The sequence below is a fragment of the Periplaneta americana genome, chromosome 13, assembly GCF_040183065.1.
Source record: "Periplaneta americana isolate PAMFEO1 chromosome 13, P.americana_PAMFEO1_priV1, whole genome shotgun sequence".
Taxonomy (NCBI): Eukaryota; Metazoa; Arthropoda; class Insecta; order Blattodea; family Blattidae; genus Periplaneta; species Periplaneta americana.
Genome location: NC_091129.1, coordinates 14,172,293 through 14,198,428, shown reverse-complemented (window position 1 = coordinate 14,198,428; position 26,136 = coordinate 14,172,293). Strand labels below are relative to the sequence as shown.

Here is a 26,136-nt window from a genome sequence, read left to right as displayed (position 1 = left end):
ATGACGTAGCTGTGTAACAGTTATACTGTTATACACGACGTATGTAGTGATTATTAGTAAGGAATTTACACACGACTTATAAACGAGCTACTCATTGTATAAGACAGTTAAACGTCTGTATATAGAGTTTTTATTAGTAAGACCGTAACTAAACTATTTTCCCTTATTCAATTCCACTACTCACAAGGATAGTCAAGTAATATGTCTGTAGGAGTTGAACAAGAGGCAGGATTTCATTCATAAGAGACGTGAAATGTGTTCGGAACTCCGTAGTAAGTCGATGCGTTGTACGGCTGGTTTTTTTCCGTTCATATTGATGGAATCATTATTTTAGTCGCTATGAACATGACAAGATGGCGCAAAACGTTCGGCGCGGCCAACAAACATGCAAGCTCCGTTGAACGTTTGGCAGCGCGCGAGACAGCTGCGCCGGTCGTGACAAATGACAGCGTCACAGCGCATCGGGTTGAGACAGTGCCTTCAAAGAGGCCACAACTTTAAATTGTTAGCCTAGTCTTCAATACTACCACCACCACCACCACCACCACCACCACCACCACCACCACCACCACCACCACCACCACCACCGGTACTACTACCCCTACTGTTGCTAGCTATCTCCCATTATTCCAGGTCAGCAGAATCTCTCAGTGATACACTAGTTGTAATAATTTTTTTTTTTGTTTTATATACAGGGACATAATTTTATTTTTACTAACATTTTAAATATTAACCTGGCTATACCTTTGAATTAACGGATCGAGAACCGGAAACACCGTTTGCTACCCCCTTCCACGACTGGAGTTCGATGATACTGGCGTAAACTACAAACAAATCAGTTTACTAGGTACAGGAGGGAAGAAAAGTAGTTCATCCATTTACGTAAACTAGGAAATTATTTCGCTTTTGAATGTGATTATTTTCATTAGGTTTTTCTTTATTCAAAATACAGTTCAGTATTAACAATGAGTGTTTTTACTCACGAACTGAGCTATCCATGCGAACGTATTCATTATGCAGCGTATATTATACTGTCTACAGCAAATTAGCGTACAATATAGAGAGTGAAGTTAAATTGAAAAATAATCATAATATGGATATTTAAACACATTTTTTAAAATGGTGGCCGTTGATTTCGATACAGGCTTCAGTTCTAATGTGTATATTATCGCACTATAGACTATTGTCCAATTCCTAACAGAAATTAATGTTCTCAGAAAAGAGCTAAGACAGCCCAGCCACTAGCTGGCGAATAAAAGCTGGGAGGGAAACCGAGATACGACGTAGGCAAATGGACGACAGTACTTGTACGAAAATGATTCAATATTGAAAGAGCTTTCGTCACTGGAAAACATGAAGGTATTTTAGGGACGTACTGTTTACTATGACTGTATATGCGGACTTGGATCTGTGTGAAGGACGGTTGAACTTCATTATTAGAAGAGGTGGGAGTGAAGTAAAAAAGGTAAAGAGGTAAAGGTATCCCCATAACATGCCATGAAGGCACTTGGGGGGCATGGAGGTAGAGCCCCATGCTTTCCATGACCTCGGCACTAGAATGAGGTGGTGTGGTCGGCACCACGCTCTGACCACCTTTTACCCCCGGGAAAGACCCGGTACTCAATACATTGAAAAACTCAGGTACAATAAAAATTGAAGTAAAAATAAAATGATGTCTCTGTACTACTACTACTACCAATACTACTACTGCTACTACTACTACTACTACTACTACTGTTGCTGCTGATAGTTACCTGTTAGCTATCTCCTATTATTCCAGGTCAGCAGAACCTCTCAGTGATACACTAGTTGTAATAATAATTTTTGTTTTATATACAAGGACATCATTTTATTTTTACTAACATTTTTAATATTAACCTGGCTATACCTTTGAATTAACGGATCGAGAACCGGAAACACCGTTTGCTACCCCCTTCCACGACTGGAGTTCGATGATACTGGCGTAATATACAAACAAATCACTTTACTAGGTACAGGAGGGAAGAAAAGTAGTTCATCCATTTACGTAAACTAGGAAATATTGCAATTTTGAGTTTGATAATTTTCATTAGGTTTTTGTTTAATCAAAATACAGTACTGTATTAACAATAAGTGTTTTTACTCACGAACTGAGTTATCCATGCGAACGTATTCATTATGCAGTGTATATTATACTGTCTACAGCACATTAGCGTACAATATAGAGAATGAAGTTAAATTGAAAAATAATCTTAATATGAATAATTAAACACATTTTTGAAACTGGTGGCCGTTCATTTCGATACAGGCTTCAGTTCTTTTGTGCATATTATCGCACGATAGACTATTGTATCAAATTCCAATTATTACCTGTTTCGTTCTCCGTACTAGTAACTCATGTTGAAAAAATTCTGTACCTACTCTATAAAAGAATACCTTACGTACTGTAAATTCAATCTTCACTTCTGCCCGACCCGCACAGATAAAATTACTCAGACATGCTATCTACTGTCCGTCCAAGTGGTTATGTCGCAGGATCGTAGAAAGGGGGGAAATCACGTGACAGTTAATTACTTAACGAGGCCCTTTTATTTAAGTTATTTTAAACAGTTGTATAATATTGAATAGACGTCCAATTCCTAACAGAAATTATTGTTTTCAGAAAAGATCTAAGACAGCCCAGCCACTAGTCCTTACAGAGGGGCCAGCAGAAGCAGGTGGGGGAAATTGGGATGCGACGTAGGAAAACGGACGACAGTACCTGTGCGAAAATATGATTCAATATTGAAAGCTCTTTCGTCCTGGAAAACGCGAACATATTTCTGAAACATACTATACTCACTAACTCACTGCGGTCTTGGTTCTGTGTGCAGGACAGTTGGAACGTCATTAGTTGAAGGGGTGGGAGTGAAGTACATTAAAAAACTCAGGTACAATAAAAATTGAAATAAAAATAAAATGATGTCCCTGTATAATAATTTATATTAAAAATAATATAATACACTATAAAACTATGTATCAAATTCGTTTAATATATTTTATATACAATATTTTGGCATGTGGTTTTACTTCTCATAGGAGTTTTGTTTTTCCATTTTCAGCGCTATCAAATCATTACATATTTTAATTGTTGTTGGGGTCAACGTCTCAACTCTCATTATAAAGGAACTCTAGAGTCTAGACATTACAGCTAATGACGGATTTATTATTTCATCGGTCCAATTTATTTTGAGTACATAATGTACCTCGATGTATTAATTACATGTGTATTATATTCCGCTGTGTCATTGTGTGATGTGAGCGCCAACTCTAGGGAAAAAGCAGAATCTCACGCTGAAGCTGGTTTGAAGGTCACTGAAATCAGTCCGGCTACATCAAAGGTACCGACGCGAAGTGTCCATACTTGTAATTCCCTATACGCTGGGGTAACATACATACCACTAATGGGATTCTATAACGCGACCAACGGAATTTAACCGCCAAAGTAATAAGCAGGGCTAGGATTTTTTTATTTTAGTTGGTTATTTAACGACGCTGTATCAACTACTAGGTTAGTTAGCGTCGATGAGATTGGTGATAGCGAGATGATATTTGGCGAGATAAGGCCGAGGATTCGCCATAGATTACGTTGCATTCACATTACGGTTGGGGAAAACCTCGGAAAAAAACCCAACCAGGTAATTAGCCCAAGCGGGGATCGAAACCGCGCCCGAACGCAACATCAGACCGGCAGGCAAGCGCCTTAACCGACTGAGCCACGTCGGTGGCTGGCTAGGATTTTGATGACCTATAAATCATGAAAAAATGTCCTAAAAACAATGCATTTATGGCCTAAAAATCGTTCAAAATGCCCTTAAAATGCCCTAAAAATTTATCTTATATAATTGGCTTAGTAAGAAAAGAAGTTTTTTACTAAATATTTAGACTAGTAATTAAATTAAATTTTACATAATTTTTTCTAAGTAGTACACTTTAATGATGTAGTTTCCATGTATGATCGTTCACTTCTGCGTCGGCATGTGAACGTGAGGTCAGCAGTCAGTTGATCGGTCTTGGCCCTTCATGGGCTGTAGCGCCATGGATTTATTTTACTTTTAGTTTCCATGTAGTCTACCACAAGGCCACTCTTACCCGGAATTAGCAGGTATAGAGGAGTCTATATTGAAGGTGTGGTTGGACTGATCCAGTACAAGGGGAGTACAACATTAAAATGGCAATATTTGTGTAGAAAAACGATTAAAATGTTATACAAAATAATAAGTATTAATGGACAAAATATGTAAAGAAAATAGCAAAGGAAATAAACATTATTTTACATTAATAATGGGGATTTATGGCCAAAATTAAATGAAAATGCCTCAAAAATGACCGAATAAAACAAAAGATGCTCTTATGAGGTGAAACAGGCAAAAAATGCAAAAAAAATGCCCTAACAAATATGTCTTAAAACACTCAGTTTATCACATAACATATAAATACTAAAGCAGCTATGTTTCTGGCTTACTAGAAAAAAGATGCAATTTCATCAAAATCCTAACCCTAGTGATAATATAGCAGCTTTTACTTGTACTACACATTTCCTTAACGGGAATATTCAATTCAATTTTATTATTAACAGTAATATACCTCTTTTTGGTTTCAGTTAAAAATAAGGATAACTTTTATCTAAATATCTGGTCAAGTCCACACCTGTGGAGTAACGGTCAGCGCGTCTGGCTGCGAAACTAGGTGGCCCGGGTTCGAATCCCGGACGGGGCAAATGCTGAGTAACTTTCGGTGCTGGACCCCGGACTCATTTCACCGGCATTATCACCTTCATATCATTCAGACACTAAATAACCTAAATGTTGATACAGCGTCGTAAAATAACCCAATAAAAAAAATAAAAATCAGGTCGAAACTGATTGCAATCATTTGCAAGTCTTATCTCACTTTTAAGGCTGTTACTCCTCATTACTAAGCAAGTTGTTCTGTGTTATTAGTGTGTCATTTGGTTGTGGGAGAAGCTGGGATGTGAAAATGATTTCTCTCGCTCGTGTTTTCTGGATGGAACAAGTGTGCGGTTTATCACGTCTTTGGAATGGACAGTTTAACGCTTTTACTGGCACTTTATTACTTGGCAAAGTTCCAGAAACCTGTAAGCTTTCAGTTGATTACGCCACAATATGCAAAACACTTTCGCATCGCGTCGCATAACTAACGAAATATCTAGCAACGATGAAAGTCAACAGTATGTTGTAGATCTATATTAATTTCCCACGTGCAATGCTCTTCCTATCAATATATTTAAAAAAAAGACCTCCTTCGTCACATGGATGAAATGGAATTTACGGGAGAGGGCGCTATGGCCCATGGACCTGTTACGATCTATTGCGCTAACCCTCAAGCAAGGTGCATTCCCAAACCCACACCGCTGATTACACTAAGGGCCGGTATTATAAACGCCGTTTAAACCTTACGTTCAGTTTAAACTAAAGTTTTTCGTTCTGCTTCATAGTATAAACTTTAACTACCAGTTAATCTTGAGTTAATTGAGTTTAACTTGATCGGCAGTTCTCTGCCGTTTAAACTGCAGTTCAAGGCTCAACAGTGCAAGATGGCGGTTCCCGCAATACAGATGGATTTTTTATTTTAGTTGGTTATTTAACGACGCTGTATCAACTACTAGGTTATTTAGCGTCGATGGGATTGGTGATAGCGAGATGATATTTGGCGAGATGAGGCCGAGGATTCGCCATAGATTACCTTGCATTCACATTACGGTTGGGGAAAACCTCGGAAAAAACCCAACCAGGTAATCAGCCCAAGCGGGGATCGAACCCGCGCCCGAACGCAACTTCAGACCGGTAGGCAAGCGCCTTAACCGACTGAGCCACGCCGGTGGCTAATACAGATGGATATTGCAGATGTTTTCCAAGAACTTATGAGTGACGATAAGTGAGTGATCAATATTACTGAACGACCACGGCGGCCAAGAATTTTTCGAAATAGAGTGCGCCACTTTGAAATATACATAAATGAACGTAGTTTTAAAACAGATTGAGGTTTTCGAAGCAGACAGTCCTAACCTTCAGAATTAGGCTTTATAGTCCTAACCTGTTTCGGAAAATTGAAACTCGGGTACAACATGCAACAGAAAAATGAGAAACAGCAAAAATATGTGTTTTAGGGTTTGAATTTAAAGATTATTTGAAAAGATAAACGATTTCTTTTATATTTTTGAAAACATTCTGTTGAATCTCTGCATCAGTTACTAGTTGCACTGCGCTATTTTTCCTCTGTTAGTAGACATACTGAAAACGATGGACGATTTCGGAGGTGTCCGTAAATTCACCCATAAATCTATTATGTGTGTGGCAGACAGTCTCCTGGTAAGATTTACTATGGGGTCTGATTTATAAACACTAATAATATTACCTAATTGTACTATTATTATGTTTTTGTATTTGTATTCACATTCTATTATGTTAAATTACATGCCAGGTTAGTTATTATGACCAGAGCTAGAAACTTCGTACCGATCGCAATCGCTCTACGCAGGGTAAGACCAGCCACATGCGACGTCATCAACGCATCAAAACAGCTACTCATAGAAATAGGAAGGTACAGTGGAAAGGAAAACAAACTCATCGTCAAGGCAATATTCCCGTGTCAGGAAAAGAAAGACTTATGGGACATTCGTAAATGCACAGCTAGTTACATAATTATGTTTATGTACAACTACACAAATTGTTACATACATATAGATTGACATTGATACAATTGCTCTTTACATATTTGTATCATTTACACCTATAAAATATAACGCAGGGTGTAACATTTACATAAATTATACAAAACAATAGGTTAATAACAAAATAATACATTTCGTAAATATATTGAAACTTTTACTAAGTAAGAACCGAAGAAGGAAATAAACTTTACGTACGTACCTACATACATACATTACATACATACATACACACATACATACATACATACATACATACATACATACATACATACATACATACATACATACATACAGGGACATCATTTTATTTTTACTTCAGTTTTTATTGTACCTGAGTTTTTTAATGTACTTCACTCCCACCCCTTCTACTAATGAAGTTCAACCGTCCTCCACACAGATGCAAGACCGCATATACAGTCATACTAGCCTTATGGTCATAGTAAACAGTACGTTACAAAAATATGTTCGGGTTTCCAGTGACGAAAGTGCTTTCAATATTGAATCATTTTCGTCGTCCATTTGCCTACGTCGTATCCCGGTTTCCCCCACCAGCTTTTATTCGCCAGCTAGTGGCTGGGCTGTCTTAGCTCTTTTCTGAGAACATTAATTTCTGTTAGGAATTGGACGTCTACGTAATATTATACAACAGTTTAAAGTAATTGAAATAAAACGGCCTCGTTAAGTAATTAAATGTCACGTGATTTCCTCCCTGTCTACGACATAACCACTTGAACGGATAGTAGATAGTATGTCTGAGTAATTTTATCTTTTCGGATCGGGCAGAAGTGGAGATTGAATTTACAGTACGTAAGGTACTCTTTTATAGAGTAGATACAGAATTATTTCAACATGAGTTACTTGCGAAGATATGTACTGTCCTCCTCCGACGAGTTTAGCGCTGGGACCTGAGGTACTCTTGCCATCGGTGCGGGGGGGTTGCAGGTAGATTCTTTTGTTGCTACAGCCAAGCCGAGCCGAGCGGAGTGGGAAGTATTAATCGTCCAAAAATATGCAGTCTTCAGTTTGTAGTAGTGTGTGAATATTTCATATACATATTGTTCATCCAGTCCTATATGGTTTTGTTATTAATATATTAAATATATTGTTGGAATTTTTGCTCAAACATCTCCCTGATGTTAGCTATGTTAATATTATATGAATTACTTACTTACTTACTGGCTTTTAGGTTCATTGCCGCCCTCACATAAGCCCGCCATTGGTCCCTATCCTGAGCAAGATCAATCCAGTCTCTACCATCATATCCTACCTCCCTCAAATCCATTTTAATATTATCTTCCCATCTACGTCTCGGCCTCCCCATAGGTCTTTTTCCCTCCGGCCTCCCAACTAACACTCTATATGCATTTCTGGATTCGCCCATACGTGCTACATGTCCTGCCCATCTCAACGTCTGGATTTTATGTTCCTAATTATGTCAGGTGAAGTATAAAATGCGTGCAGCTCTGCGTTGTGTAACTTTCTCCATTCTCCTGTAACTTCATCCCTCTTAGCCCCAAATATTTTCCTAAGAACCTTATTCTCAAACACCCTTAATCTCTGTTCCTCTCTCAAAGTGAGAGTCCAAGTTTCACAACCATACAGAACAACCGGTAATATAACTGTTTTATAAATTCTAACTTTCAGACTTTTTGACAGAAGACTAGATGACAAAAGCTTCTCAACCGAATAATAACAGCATTTCCCATATTTATTCTGCGTTTAATTTCCTCCCGAGTGTCATTTATATTTGTTACTGTTGCTCCAATATATTTGAATTTTTCCACCTCTTCGAAGGATAAATCTCCAATTTTTATATTTCCATTTCGTACAATATTCTGTTCACGAGACATAATCATATACTTTGTCTTTTCGGGATTTACTTTCAACCCTATCGCTCTACTTGCTTCAACAAGAATTTCCGCGTTTTCCCTAATTGTTTGTGGATTTTCTCCTAACATATTCACGTCATCCGCATAGACAAGCAGCTGATGTAACCCGTTCAATTCCAAACCCTCTGTGTTATCCTGAACTTTCCTATTGGCATATTCTAGAGCGAAGTTAAAAAGTAAAGGTGATAGTGCATCTCCCTGCTTTAGCCCGCAGTGAATTAGAAAATCATCAGATAGAAAATGGGCTATACGGACTCTGCTGTAAGTTTCACTAAGACACATTTTAATTAATCGAACTAGTTTCTTGGGAATACCAAATATATTATATGAATTACTCATATTAAATATTTCACCGTTACAAGTCATTTTTAAGGAAATATGTGTGATTGGTATCGTGAAAAACAGATTCCTATAATGTCATGCGAAAATGATTTGTTGGTGATATCTTAAAATACAAACTAAGTAGTTTTACTTTTCAAGTGAGTTCAGCAGTACAGTGTATTTAAATTGATTACTTTCCAAATTTAATTCAATCCTACTAATCACTAAATTTTATAGTATTATTCTTGTTTTCATTTATATTATTGTAGTTTTATTACGATTTTTATGTTTATTTATTTTATTTTATTTTTTATTTATTTATACATACCAAACCATACAAAACAGAAGCACTACAACTATTTAAGTAACTAAATGAAACGTACGTAACACACTAAATTGCAATCAGTGGCGGCTCGTGATAAAATATTATGTCTGTTCACAATTTTGTGGTTCAAAAATCGAAGAGAATTTGAAATTATACGTTTAGTCTAATATGAAATGTCATGATTCCAATGTTTCGCTATCGAAAAAAACCTTATATAAATTCAAAACGACATATAATAATAATAACAATAATAATAATAATAATAATAATAATAACAATAATAGTAATAATAATGAAACTCAGTCTTTCTATTTTCAATTTTTCCTGGTAAGCCAGTTTACCCAGTTCTTTACTGTTCCAAATTTCATTGAACAGAGTTCATTGTTTACGTTTGTTTATAATGAATACATACCACAGTCCCGTTATTTACAAACGCGTGTGCTCAGTAATATATTTTGATTCACAACACACTGATACACTATAGCCTATACCAGTACTGAAATCCCATTCGCATAGATTTATTACTATAAATACATGCCAGTAAATATTATACACTACCATACAGGTACTTAAATTCATACCACCACCACAGTCAGCCAGCACGTGTTTGAAAGCCAAACTATGCTATTATGCCGACACTGAAGTATAGTAATTCACAAACTACACTCTCGTAGCAGCACTGTACACACATCTACGTAAAGTAAACGCTCCTACAGTCAGATGCTGACATCTACAGGCTTTTAAATTTCCTCCTCGAGATATAGCACGTGAACGATAGGCATCGATGCACCTGACATCTGTAGCATAGATACTCATCATGTTCACTTAACGCTTTGTGCTCTTGACGAGTCATAAGCGGCCAGCTAAAGACAATTTTCTCCCTCGCATGCGTGAAATTCCTGTAACCATCTCGAAAAGAGCACGGCTTGTACGTGAACGGATGTTGCCAAGTTTACATAAGAAGTTTATGCAAGATGCGGGAAGTTTAAAATACTCGATTCTGATATTATACATCCCCACTACGTCAATACGGTATCAAATAATAAAACTAGTCGTGCATTAATGGAAACAAGGTGTTCACGTGCTCTTGTGCTCTTATTGACGCACCGCCACTCATTGCAATATACAAGACAGTGGTGGTGTAGTACGTCCTTAGCGCGACTGTACGCCCACACTAACGCTCCCGAGATGTGACCGCTAACGCAGTCAGGGGAAGACTAAAATGAACACCCCTTCGAACAAGCAGTGAACTCGCCCAAACCACTGCGTCGCCAGGCCAGAGCTGTCACCATAAAGTAACTGGCCTGTACATATAGTTCGTGTTCATGTAACTGATTTAGTTTTTAGGCGGTGATGAATCTTGGTATTTAAATTTCCATTCCGCTATTTGCCTTTGTAACTGATAGAAACCATGAAAAACCGCAGTCAGATTGACGGCTTTGAACCGGGGACGTCCCGAATGTATCAAATGTTACCGTCCGAGCCACCTCGCTCGGTTACTGCTCCTTATCGAAGAGATAAAAGATGAAAATTCAGTTTTGAGATATTTCGGTTGTCCATGTCATTTTCATTGCAGCACTGCTCCATGACGTCATTTTTCTGCATTGTTGCAGGTGCTGTCGCTGGGAGCTGATGTGCTGCCGGAGTACAAGCTTCAGTCCCCGCGGATCCACAAATGGACGATCCTCCACTACAGTCCCTTTAAGGCGGTATGGGACTGGATCATCCTGCTGCTCGTCATGTACACCGCCATCTTTACGCCCTACGTGGCGGCATTCCTACTCAACGAGCCGGACTTCAGCACCAGGAAGAGCAAAAAGTACGGCGACGACCCCATCGTCATCATCGACCTCATAGGTACGTCAAGTTACACAACAGTATAATTTGCATTCTGTTCTGTGAAAAGCCGCTTTATCTAAGGGTCGTATTCATACTTACTGGCTTTTAAAGAACCCGGAGGTTCATTGCCGCCCTCACATAAGCCCGCCATTGATCCCTACCCTGAGCAAGATTAATCCATTCTCTATCATCATATCCCACCTCCCTCAAATCCATTTTAATATTATCTTCCCATCTACGTCTCGGCCTCACTAAAGTTCTTTTTACCTCCGGCCTCCCAACTAACACTCTATATGCATTTCTGGATTCGTCAGGTGAAGAATAGAATGCGTGCAGTTCTGTGTTGTGTAACTTTGTCCATTCTCCTGTAACTTCATCCCTCTTAGCCCCAAATATTTTCCTAACCACCTTATTCTCAAAAACCCTTAACCTATGTTCCTCTCTCAAGGTGAGAGTCCAAGTTTCACAACCATAAAGAACAACCGGTAATATAACTGTTTTATAAATTCTAACTTTCAGATTTTTTGACAGCAGACTGGATGATAAAAGCTTCTCAACCGAATAATAACACGCATTTCCCATATTTATTCTGCGTTTAATTTCCTCCCGAGTATCATTTATATTTGTTACTGTTGCTCCAAGATATTTGAACTTCTCCACCTCTTCAAAAGATAAATTTCCAATTCTTGTATTTCCATTTCCTACAATATTCTGGTCACGAGACATAATCATATACTCTGTCTTTTCGGGATTTACTTCCAAACCTATCTCTTTACTTGCTTCCAATAAAATTCCCGTATTTTCCCTAATCGTTTGTGGATTTTCTCCTAACATATTCACGTCATCCGCATAGACAAGCAGCTGATGTAACCCATTCAATTCCAAACCCTCTCTGTTATTCTGAACTTATAATAATAATAATAATAATAATAATAATAATAATATAATAATTCTTTATTTACACTGGCAGAGTTAAGGCTATAGGGCCTTCTCTTACACTCTACCAGGTCACAAAGTATACAAGCAGTTAAAATTTAACAAAAAGTTAAAGAACAGAATACTAACGTATTAAATAATAATAATAATAATAATAATAATAATAATAATAATAATAATAATAACAATAATTCTTTATTTAAACTGGTAGAGTTAAGGCCATAGGGCCTTCTCTTACACTCTCCCAGGTCACAAAGTATACAAGCAGTTAAAATTTAACAAAAAGTTAAAGCACACAATACTAACGTATTAAATAATAATAATAATAATAATAATAATAATAATAATAATAATAATAATAATAATTCTTTATTTATGCTAGCAGAGTTAAGGCCACAAGGCCTTCTCTTACACTTTACCAGGTCACAAAGTATACAAGCACAGTAATCGCTAACCGGCCATATTCGAGCGGTTAAAAGAGATAACAAGTGATTAGTAGACCAAGTAAAGCAAAATGGCGGCCAGAGCCACAGATGTTTATTTCGAAGACGATTATTATTTTACGGTACTTGAATTACTTGGATAGAGCGTGAGCGTGAAGTTTCTATAGTGGAAAGAGAGAATTCTTACGAGGAATTAGGTGACAGAAAATTTCAAAATCTACAAATGGGTCACTTGAAATAACACAAAAAGTCATATTTCTCCTGTGGTTCGGCTGCTTGTATTACGATTTTATGTAACTGATATTTTCTGTATTTTAAGAAGGAATACTCGAATATCTCTTTCTCTATGTCACTGGCTGAACAAAGAGAGGTTATTTATGGATCTTAGGATAATGAACAGTTCCCTCGTGTAAATGAGGTCCTTGATCGTATACACATTCCTATTAATCTTCTGCATCCTTTTCCTTTATAGATATTCCATCTTTTTATATAATATATTTAAATTCTAGTAATTAAGTCTAGCGACACTTCAACCACACATTGGGATATAATCATTTTTGCATTCAATTTTCTATTTTGTACGATTTTAACCTAACAGCAAAGAAATGCAACTCGCAAATATAACAGCGCCCAAAGGCAAACAAATGCAAAGCGAAAATGTAGGACACATTCATTTCGATGTAGAACGGAATGAGCGCAGTCATTTTTAGACGTTGACTATTATCTTTGCAGCGGTATGGATGCTTTCCTTTAGTCATTTTGTAGAAACAGTACACCAGCATAGACTTTACTCTGGTTAAATGAGGTGTCAGCTAGCCATGTTTAAGTAATCTGTGATTATGAATGGTGCACACAAATTACATTTTAACCACTGTTACTGTTTAACCGTCGTTTCGTAATCTACGATTACTGCGTTTTTAACCGATGTTGATACACTTCGCCATCTATACTAATAATAAATCTGTAGCCGAAATTTTTCTGGTAATTTTAGATTTTCCAAAAATAATTGGTCCTAACATATATAATTAACCACCCTGAAACCGAAAATCGCTTTTTTGACATTTTTGTTTGTATGTCTGTCTGTCTGCCTGTCTGTATGTTTGTTACCTTTTCACGCGATAATGGCTGAACGGATTTCGATGAAAATTGGAATATAAATTAAGTTCGTTGTAACTTAGATTTTACGCTATATGGCATTCAAAATACATTATTTAAAAGGGGGGTTATAAGGGGGCCTGAATTAAATAAATCGAAATATCTCGCTTATTATTGATTTTTGTGAAAAATATTACATAACAAAAGTTTCTTTAAAGTGATTTGCGATAAGTTTTATTCTATACAAAATTTTGATAGGACTGATATTTAATGATATAAATGAGTTTTAAAATTAAAATAACTGCCATCTAAGGCCGTGTAATGAATTAAAAAACAAATGACTTCGTCTATAAGGGGCCTTGGATAGCAACAATCGAAAGCTATGAAAGATAGCCTACAGAGAATGTTTCTGTGTTTGTATGAAGTAATATCGGAAGCTAAATTAACCGATTTGTATAATTAATTATTATTTCACCATTGAAAGGTGTAGTTTCTCTAGATGGACATAATGCTATAATGTTATTACAGTAACTTCTGATATAATATAATATAATATAATATAATATAATATAATATAATATAATATAATATAATATAATATGTAATATTATATAATATAGTTTAAGTTATTTGAAGGGTTCAGAACCATAGTGGGCCAAGAGCCATTTACTGAATAAGTAGAAAACAAGGGTTAAAATTAAGTTATTACCATAATTCAATGGAAACCTATAACAAGTAAAATTAAATATACACATTAATTCTAAATGATGTCAATCTTCATTAAACTATGGTTGCATGTAATAAAAATTAGGAAACATGTTAAAGGAATTGTCATTGCACCAATGAGTGTCTCTGGACCAAAATGATCGCACTTTAATTATTTGGATACAATTTAAATTAAGTAACATAATAAACGATTTATTCTTCTATCAACACGAATATTCCCTGGATCAAATGTCCTATTTTAATTATGTAATTACTTTATATTTATTTCTAACGGGTGCAGCGGAGCACACGGGTACGGCTAGGTAGTAATATAACAGACTAACGTGCCTGTTGCAGTGGACGTGACTTTCATCGTGGACATCCTCATCAACTTCCGCACCACGTACGTGAACAGCAACGACGAAGTGGTGTCTCACCCCGGCAAGATCGCCGTGCACTACCTGCGCGGATGGTTCCTCATCGACCTGGTCGCCGCCATCCCCTTCGACCTCCTGCTCTTCGGCTCCGACACCGACGAGGTCAGTCCGTTGTATCGGTTCACATTGCATAAAAGACACTCTTCTTATTCAGTACCTACTAATACTTATTTCACTGCGAAATGCTTGATGAACATAAGATTGCATTTTGTTAGTATCCATAATACTTGATAATTATTATACAGGGTGATTCATGAGGAATTATCGCCACTTAACTTAGCTTGTTTTCGATATTTCGAGCAAAAAATGTCATATTAACACTGGTTCTATTCTCAATATTTTCGGAGTTACACTAATTTGAAGTTGTTTGTAAAATACTTTTTTCTTTACTTTGAAGAGTGAAAGAATATCACAAATAGTCTGCTATTATACTATCAAACTTCTTTGACAAAGAATATAATAAAATATTTTATCAATGATATTTGATAAAAGATTGAATTTGTGGTATATTACACTACATAAAATCTTTTATAAAAGATTTGATCTAAGATAACCTAAAATTAGAAACAAAAGCTCTTCTAACACTAATCCCACAGCAGTTAATACGTGTTTCGAGGATTTGTTGACACTACGAGTAAGTTTATGAATTGTTGATACTAATATTTAGGCGTTAAGTTTATGAAATGCTCATATTAATATTTACGCGTGAAATTTATGAAATGTTGATACTAATATTTAGGAGTTAAGTTCATGATTTATTGATACCAATATTTAGGCGTTAAGTTTATGATTTGTTGATACCAATATTTAGGCGTTAAGTTTATGATTTGTTGATACAAATATTTACGCGTTAAGTTCGTGCATTGTTGATACTGATATTTACGCGTTAAGTTTATGATTTTTGTTGCTAATACTTACGCTTAAGTTTATGAATTGTTGATACTAATATTTAGGCGTTAAGTTCATAATTTGTTGATACTAATATTTACTCCTTAAGTTTATGAATTTTTGATACTTATATTTATGCGTTAAATTTATGATTTGTTGATACAAATATTTACGCGTTAAGTTCATGCATTGTTGATACTAATATTTAGGCGTTAAGTTTATGATTTTTGTTACTAATACTTACGCGTTAAGTTTATGAATTGTTGATACTAATATTTAGGCGTTAAGTTCATAATTTGTTGATACTAATATTTACTCGTTAAGTTTATGAATTTTTGGTACTTATATTTATGCGTTAAATTTATCATTTGTTGATACTCCTATTTACGCGTTAAATTTATGATGCTAATATTTAGGCATTAAGTTTATGATTTGTTGATACTAATATTTACGCGTTAAATTTATGAATTGTTGATACTAATATTTAGGCATTAAGTTCATAATTTGTTGATACTAATATTTACTCGTTAAGTTTATGAATTTTTGGTACTTATATTTATGCGTTAAGTTCATAATTTGTTGATACTAATATTTACTCGTTAAGTTTATGAATTTTTGGTACTTATATTTAGGCATTAAGTTTATGATTTGTTGATACTAATATTTACGCGTTAAATTTATGAATTCTTGATACTAATATTTAGGCATTAAGTTCATAATTTGTTGATACTAATATTTACTCGTTAAGTTTATGAATTTTTGGTACTTATATTTATGCGTGAAGTTTATGATTTGTTGATACTAATATTTACGCGTTAAGTTTATAATACCATGAATGAAGAACAGTATTATGCTTGTTTAGCTACAATTAGTTCAATTATGACATGCATGTTACTGAAAAAGAAACGCCTTTGAGTTAAACTATGAATTGCTAAACGTGATACGAGAGGTACCTATCCACCAGAACTTATTGAAAGAGCTACAATGCGAGGACTTGAAAATTTAATATCTATCTATCTATCTATCTGTCTGTCTGTCTGTCTGTCTGTCTGTCTGTCTGTCTGTCTGTCTGTCTGTCTGTCTGTCTGTCTGTCTGTCTGTCTGTCTGTCTATCTATCTATCTATCTATCTATCTATCTATCTATCTATCTATCTATCTACCTATCTATCTATCTATCTATCTATCTATCTATCTACCTACCTATCTATCTATCTACCTACCTATCTATCTACCTATATCTATCTATCTACCTATATCTATCTATCTACCTATCTATCTATCTATCTACCTATCTATCTACCTATATCTATCTATCTATCTATCTATCTATCTATCTATCTATCTATCTATCTATCTATCTATCTATCTATCTATCTATCTATCTATCTATCTATCTATCTATCTATCTCTATCTATCTATCTCTATCTATCTATCTATCTATCTATCTATCTATATCTATCTATCTATCTATCTATCTATCTATCTATCTATCTATCTATCTATCTATCTATCTATCTATCTATCTATCTATCTATCTATCTATCTATCTATCTATCTATCTACCTATCATTTACCTATATCTATCTATCTATCTATCTATCTATCTATCTATCTATCTATCTATCTATCTATCTATCTATCTATCTATCTATCTATCTATCTATCTATCTATCTATCTATTTCATACTCCGATATCAGAATTTTTGTGGTAGCAACAGTCCAGTTATTTTTGCGTTCCGCCATATTTGTTTCAAGGTATAGAAATCTGTTATCAAAGTTAACAAGATGCACTTACATATTATAAAAGATCTTTTATCAAAGAAACTTTTATAAAAGAAAACCCATTACATTGTCATGTATTTTATAATATATATTTTATAAAAGATCTCTGTCAAAGAACTTTGATAGAGCCATAGGGAATGAACCATTCAGAAGTATAATTTATTTAATTTACTAGTATTCTAAAGCTAAAAAATCTGTTGTGAATTCCCTAGTTGATTTATACATCTTTTCCCCCCTCATTTTTAACTACAAAATTACATTACTGTACCATTACCGACTTATCACAACATTTGTTACAAATCACACCACTTCTAGCAACTTGATTGTTTACAATTTGATTTTGCATTCTAACGTGCATTCTTAAATAATTTACAAGAGCGGTCTCATTTATAACAATTGTTGCGATAAGCGCATAACAATAATGTAATTTGTAGTTAAAAATTGGAAAAAAGAAAATTGCACGAAGCAACTCAGAAATTCACATCAAATTTTTAGCTTCAGAAGACTATCCGATTAAAGAAATGATAATTCGGTATAGTTCAGTTTGTATTTGTAATGTTCTTTTTTGTACGATCGTGTGTTTTTTCGTCGTTACAGCAAACGCCGCCACGATTGAAAATTGATTTTACTGAATCCAGAATTGCCAACTTAGATAACTATATATTATATTACTTTAATGTACCGAAGTACATATGATATTTCCATGCAGATATTCTGCGTCATCATACGATGAAAGAGTAATGGAACGGAGAAAAATTCTCTCCGGCGCCGGGATTTGAACACGGGTTTTCAGCTCTACGTACTGGTGCTTTATCCACTAAGCCACACCGGATACCCACCCCGGCGTCGAACAGAATCGTCTCAGATTAAGTTCCAACTCTTGGGTTCCCTCTAGTGGCCGCCCTCTGCACTACGTCATAGATATCTATGAACGTAGGACTGAAGTCCACACATGTGCTGAGGTGCACTCGTTATGAGTGAGACGATTCTGTCCGACGCCAGGGTGGGTATCCGGTGTGGCTTAGTGGATAAAGCGTCAGCACGTAGAGCTGAAAACCCGAGTTCAAATCCCGGCGCCGGAGAGAATTTTTCTCCGTTCCATTATTCTTTCATCGTTAAATAAGTATGTTGAAATATTGAAAATATGTTCTAGTGTTGTAATAAAAACCAGTGCCTTCTATGTATGCTACAATGCAAAAGGTAGTGTTAATTAATATACGTTATATGAAACAAATCACTGCATTTTAAATGTACTGAACTTTATTTAAACAATTCTAGCTTCACTTAACAAAAAGAAATAAACATTATTGCAATTGAACACGAAATATCACAAGTACCTGAATCATTTTTACTCCTCCACATTGAAGTTGATGGTGTGAAGTTTGTACGTTGAACAGACTGCTAGCATCAGTCAGCTGTTCATAGTGTACCGTACCTTCTGTATTTTAAGATTTTTTAAAATATATTATCGTGCAAAAATTTCTGTACAATACACGTTTGTGAAGTGCATTACAAAATCGCGGAAATTGAGATCGTTTTTAAAACTTCCTGATTTTGTAAAAAGTATTTCCCAACCTTGTATCGTAATATGCTATTACCCTTAAAACTAAAGAAAAATTGCATTTTACAAACAATTTGAAATTAGTGTAACTCTGAAAATATTGAGAAAAGGACCCAAGTCCATATGACATTTTTTGCTCAAAATATCTTCAGAAATAAGCTCCGTAAGTGGCTTTAACTCCTCCTGAACCACCCTGTATAGGTATATTGCGTGTGGTATTTGTTATATTGTGAAAGGAAGTGAATAACCACTCCCGTTCACTTTATGGAAGGAAATAATACGCGATCCTTGCAAGGAAAAATGCCCGATGCTTTCACTGATTCACAGTTTGCAACACAGATAACGATTAATTTACTTTAGTTAAGTCCTCAAATGTAAGTAAGACACGAGAATAAAGCAATATACTGCATCTGAAAGGTTGCCAGTCACTTAATTTTCTCTCTCATAGCCTCTTTGTAGAATAATTTCTTACATACAATTATTGGAATGTATATGAGACAGTTTTCGGAACACAAAAATAGCACAGCGGCAAAATAAATTGCTTTGTGTCTCTAGTTTTCAGCGGCCTTAAATATAAAAATAGCATCATTTAAATGAAACACATTCTCTCATTAAATATTAGGAAATGCTTGTTAAATTATTCACGATCCTATTCTTATTTAATAATTTCCTTTACAATCATAAAATTCCCGCTGCAGCACTTTGTACACTGGCGTTTAAAGATATATTATCTGCGATTTTATGATCGTGTAAGCGAATTTTCCAACCACGGGATACGTCACAACCAAAGATATAAAAACGTTATTAACTTCGAAAGAGTTCCGCTAGTTCTCAATAGGTGACACCATTATTGGGGAGGTTAAAATATTGTCAGGGCAAATGATTATGTAGATTAAGGATAAGTTTATTCTCATAATTCAGAATACTGTGTCAGCGGTTTCTAGCTAAACCCAGTGTTGTTCAACAATCAGAGTGGTATGAAAAATTGAATTCTATATTTATGTGCGAATGGTAACACTGACTCCTATCTTCGTAATCTATTCATAGAAGTAATAATTAAAGAAGCCACACTTACACCAACAAATTATCGATCACTATCGATTAATAGGGTCAGATATCAATAACAATGTAGAGACGTTCTCATTTTCACACGTCATTCTAGGGCAATCAATAAGTAATGGCAACAATATTGTAAATCAGCGCTTCTAGCGGTGAGTATCGGAATCTTCTAGTACGTAATAGAAGAGCGATTATTGTATAAATCTGGAATATTAAAAGTCATTAAGTAACTATATTTCGTGAATATAGGGACTGTTTCTGATTTGTACTGAGTAAAATTCCGCCCTAAAAATGTTACCACACTATTTGAATCTTTTGATGTTACATAACCAGATTCAATCGTAAAATGCACATATTGACAATCAAAATTTTATAATTTAAAATTAAACCCATGAGTGATACCATGTTCAAAAGAGAGGTCTTTAAAAGAATGCAAGTATTGGTATTCCTGTATGTTTGTTAATCAGTCTGAGAAAGAAAGTCTTTAGTTAGTTTTCAGAAATCTTGCAAATGTTTCGCTTTCTTTTTCTCCTCAACATGCTCTCTTCTCCAAAATGTCAACATTTGTAATGTGAGAAAAAATGTCTAATCACTTTTCAATGATTTCGAGAAGGTGTAGGATAGTATAAGAAGAGACAATTTGTGGTTAGCGTTAAGAGAATATGGAGTACCACACAAACTAATAAAGTTAATTGAAATACTGGGTGTTCAGTTCAAAATGTGTCATTGCTCGCTGTATGCCGTCATGTGGCTAGCCGATGAGCCTAGAGAATTCAATCTTCCTACACTTCCGCAGCTCAGGTGTATAATCTAAGAGGCAGAGAAGTTGGCTAGCAAGTACGGCGTTCATTCTGAAGAGTACGTACCGATACGTACGGTAACGCCGGTAGTGGCAGGAATGTGAACTGTTTGGAAATACGTACTGTCGGGATATGGGGAGAGGGTTAAGACGATTACTTACGTATTTGTTGACATTAACTTCGACGGTCAACATGGACACGGAGCATTTGATTTGTGTTGTGGAATGTTACCGTACGCAACCGATGATAACAAATACCCTGCGTACGACTTGCCGGCGCAAAACACAGTTCGAAAGAGGTTATGGTAGCACACAGACTGTACAGACCGCCATCTGTTGCTACGACGTTCAAGTTATACCGTACACGTTCTCAAGTTCAGATTGAAGAACGCTTTAAATAATAGGCAACTTCTCTAACATATAAGCTGAAACTCGCTTCAAATCGGTGACCCAACAACAGTGACGTCATGACACACTTTGAAATGAACACCCAGTATATGCAGAGAGCTCCAACTGCAAAAATAAATAAGCTATCGTATGTCTGACAGCTTTCTGATAAATTCTCGCGCTTGGCAAGTAGATGGACTATCTCCTTTACTCTTTAATTTTGTGTTAGAAAATCCATTGCAGGAAAATTGTGGGGCCTGCAGATTTAAGCAAAGTTGATACTGGCTTACGTAGACGAAATTATCGCAATGAACGAAACGGAAGAAGATATTGAAGAATCATTCAGAGTTTTGATCAGTGACACAAAAGAGATAGGTTTAAAAATGAACGCGTCTAAAACTTAGTACAGTCTCGAAACACTCAAATTAATAAAGAAATATTAAGATAGACGTACTGGTTGGAAGCTCGTTCTCATTAGCTGAGGCATGTCGACGTCAGGCTAGCAGCCGGCTGGTCGGCCATGACCCTTCATGCGTTGTTCACGCCTCGGATTATTACTTTATGCATTTATGTGCACAAATAAAAAAGTAAAACTATCAACCAAGATGTAATATTCGAAGATTATTACTTTATGTGTCTTACAGAATTCTAGAATCCTATATCAAGCCCTGCTGTGCATAAGTTTATATTCGGAAATGGGTAATTCGTGACATTGAAAGATTCCCCTATGCACTTGAATCCGTTATTTTCAAGTATTTCTCTAGAATTGTAATGTACGTAAGTAATCCCAAACATCCAAGACTACAATTCCAAGTCACAGAGAGTTTGTGTGCACTCGATGTGAGTCTCTGGCGTCTTGTCAGCCCACTCGAGTTGTGTGGATATAAGGGGAAAAATTGAGACGGTGTCGGGTGGAGTTCCTGGGTAGCTCAGTTGGTAGAGCGTTGGTACGTTCAACCAGAGCTCCCGGGATCGATACCCGGCCCCGGAACAATTTTTTCCTTGATATTATTCAAGTCTGCTTCACAGGGAGCTTTACCTGAAAAACTAGACTTGCATCCAAGACTACAGTTTCATCACACGATTGAAATACCCCAAAGCTACACAACTGAACCCCCACGAAAGTCTCATTCCATATTATTAGTCGTATTGCTTTAAATGACATATTAAAAAAAGAAGCAAAATAGTGCTTTGTATTGTGTCACAGTTCCGACAGAAGTAATAAGCGACCAGCGAGGAATTCGAGTGTAGGTACAGCAATGGTAAGTGTTGCAGACTGTGAAATCAGTGGAAGTTCATCCACTCGACATCAAAGCTGAACAGAATAATTAATACCATGTAAATTATACGGTTCAGAGGTTCGTACGATACTGACAGAAAAACACAGATTGACACACTGATAATGTACACGTCACTTGTAATGGATCGAACCCCATGGTACTTCTTGTCACACCTCATCTACTATCAATGTCTTAACAATTTCCTCATCTGTAGCATTTAATATGGTGATTGTGTGGAAAATTAAGCATAATACATTATAACTAATCTCTTCTAAAATGTAATCCAATCATTCTCTCTAGCTCCGATTGTTTGATGTGATACAATAATTGTTGTAATCTTGTCGATCTATCCCTTCAAGAAACTGATGCTCATCTATTGATTTACATTAAATTATCGCCAAATAATTTCAGGTTCGAAAAAATAGAAATAGACCACTTGAGCAGATAATATTATCCTTTGCAGTATCTATGAAACAGATGTTTTCTCAGTGTATTAAAAAATTCAGTACTAAAATAATACTGACGTTTATTATATGTATTAGTATTTTTATATTGATAATAATTGCATTCGTTTAATGTTTGTTTCGATGCTTTTTTGCAAGGTTTAACTAAATTTACATTTGAACTTTCATCTCGATATTGTGTAGGTCGTGTTTCTTCGTGGAGGAAAGAGAAAGGGAACGCTAGGTAAAAGCATTTCTATAAATTTATAGCGTTGTAGTTTACAGATATTGACATAGAAGTGAATAAGCATTGAACATCATCATCATCATCATCATCCTTTACGAATTAGGCCTCTGTAGACCTGTTTCGGCTCCATCTAGTAGTCTTCTAAAAGGTCTTCCTGGTCGACGATGTCCTCTAGGTTTATACTGCATCATAATTTTTTGGATTCTTGAATTTTCCATTCTTCTTACATGATCTAGCCAATTTAATTTGTATCTGTTGATTTTTTCTTCTACTGACTCTATTGTTCTAAAATTTCTTCATTCCTTTTTCGGTCTAAAAGAGTATATCCTGCTGTCCTCCTGAAAAATTTCATTTCCGTTGCTTTGATTCTGTTCATGCCTTTTTTTCTTTAATGTCCAAATCTCGCTTCCGTATAAACGGGAGGGTAATGCTAGTGTATTATATATTTTTATTCTTGTAGATTTTTGTACTAATTCAGCTTTTAATGTATTGTTTATTATTCCTAGAATTTGTGTAAATTTGGTAATTTTCTTGTTCACATCTCTTTCATTTTGATAAGATATTTCACAACCCAGATAGTTGAAATTTTGTACTTGTTCGAGGCATTGGTTATTGTGTATTATCTTACTTCTGACTGGGTCTTGTCCTAAAAATGTCATTACTTTTGATTTTTGTGCTGAAATTTCCATCCCAAAATCTTTTAATATTTTATTTAATGTATACAATCCTCTTTGTAAATTATCCTCTGAATTGGAAATTATGACTTGACCATCGGCATAGAGTAAGGTATTTAATGTTAGAGCACTGGTTATTTTGATTCCTGATGTGTAGATTTGGTTCCATTTTAAAATAATTTCATTTATATAAATATTAAATAAAGTTGATGATAGTGGACAACCTTGTCGAACTCCATTATTAACTAATTTTCTTTCGGATATACAGTTATTTATTTTGACACTTATTTTGCTGTCTGTGTAGATTTCTATTATATTTTGTAATAGCAAATTTGGAATATTTTTATCTTGTAATATGTCGAATAAAAGGTCTCTTCGGACTTTATCAAAAGCTTTCACAAAATCAATAAAAGCTATATGGGTTTCCAAATTAAATTCTCTTCTTTTTTCTAACAATAGTTTGATACTAAATAAAGGATCTACACATGATCTTCCTTTTCTAAAGCCATTTTGACACTACAGAAGGAAAGTTTCAGCATGTTTTTTTTTAATTTTTTATTTAAAATCCTACTAAATATCTTATAACATGTGTTGAGGATACTAATCCTTCTATAGTTTTCAACATTTTGTTTATCTCCTTTTTATATATGGGAATAATTACACTATTTTTCCATTCTTCCGGTAAAGTGGCAGTCAGATATATTCTGTTTAGAAATCTTAGTAATCTTTCTTATAATAGATCTCCTGCATATTTATAAAACTCTGAATTTAGGTTATCTTCTCCAGGTGATTTACTATTTTTCGTCTTCTTTAATGTTTCTTGTAGTTCTTCTTTTGTAATGCATTGTTCATCTGGGTTTTTTGTGTCCCAGAATTGGGGCAAGGGTTTATCTTGGCGGATTCCTTTATGTCTCTGTTCATGTATTTTAAATTATAGTTTCATAATCTGTTTAAACGTTGAGAGGAAAGTTCATGATCTATTGATTATTTTGTAACGTTGTTATTTGGCGTTTAAGAAAATTGAATTGCACGATTAATTGTGCAGAATATTACCGTCATTGGATGATTCAGCATTTGTAAAAGTTTCCCGAAAATATAACTTGTATAAATTGTATTTCAAGTACATATAAATGAAATAGCAAATAGATGAGCATCAGATTAGCAGATATTTTGTAAGATGTGCCTTCGCTGTATTGTTGTGACATACATTCTCTTTCATTGATAAACAGGAGATTAGGTTAGATTTCTGTTAGCGTTGCATGATTTTAATGTGAACTTATGATGATTAAGCGTTAGAAATAAAAAGCATTAGTAACTATGTTTTGTTTAATTATTAGAAATAGTCATTTTTATTTTCCGAGTAGCTTTATGTGTGAATGTTGTTGTTTTAAGTAGACTTTTACATTTTTACAGTTGGGCTTGGATGCCGATGAGGTTAGTTTTTATATGAAACCATTTTGTTGAACTTTTTACAGGAATGTTGCCATTTATAATATTTTAATTGTTTGTTGGTGTTGGTTTTGAAGCTTAACCTCCTGGTTCGCAACAATTAATGTGGTCCATAAATGTTGTTCTCAAGCAATGTAATTGTTTTATTTTATTTTCACAATTCACTCTATCGCTTTCAAAATGGCGACTTTGTTTTGAGTGGCTGTTCTGGTACTGGTGCTGTAACACACTTCATTGCGAGTTTCGTCATTTAGTTAAGTTGAGAAAACAAATCATTTTCGATCATGTTGCCTTTAACTTACTACTATTAATACACTTTATAACATAATAACAATTCTTAAGAGATGATAAGAAACTAATCTGCTACATTTAGTACTACAATTAATAGATCCTACTATCTATTAATGCTGACATTGCCCTATCTACTACATTCACAGCTATTATTCTTACTTCAAGATAATATTCTGCTGAGACTGCTACTGATAAAATTAATACATACGTATACTGCTACTGATAAAATTAATACATATGTATACTGCTACTGATAAAATTAATACATATGTATACTGCTACTGATAAAATTAATACATATGTATACTGCTACTGATAAAATTAATACATATGTATACTGCTACTGATAAAATTAATACATATGTATACTGCTACTGATAAAATTAATACATATGTATACTACTACTGATAAAATTAATACATATGTATACTGCTACTAATATAATTATTAATCCATACGTATACTGCTACTGATAAAATTAATACATGTGTATACTGCTACTGATAAAATTAATACATATGTATACTGCTACTAATATAATTATTAATCCATACGTATACTGCTACTGATA

At 34.9% G+C, this 26,136-nt stretch overlaps 1 protein-coding gene across 10 annotated transcripts in view; it reads left to right on the top strand.

Annotated features, from left to right (window-relative positions):
• Positions 1–26,136, top strand: part of sei (seizure) — a 367,275-nt gene that overhangs the window by 164,042 nt on the left and 177,097 nt on the right. For 8 of the 10 annotated variants that reach the window (XM_069842943.1, XM_069842951.1, XM_069842950.1 and 5 more), the window contains 3 exons: positions 10,861–11,104; positions 14,623–14,804; positions 25,238–25,258. In XM_069842943.1, coding sequence (XP_069699044.1) covers positions 10,861–11,104; positions 14,623–14,804; positions 25,238–25,258 — 447 coding nt within the window. The remainder of the gene's footprint in view (positions 1–10,860; positions 11,105–14,622; positions 14,805–25,237; positions 25,259–26,136) is intronic. The other 2 variants (XM_069842952.1, XM_069842945.1) reach the window with 1 other exon arrangement.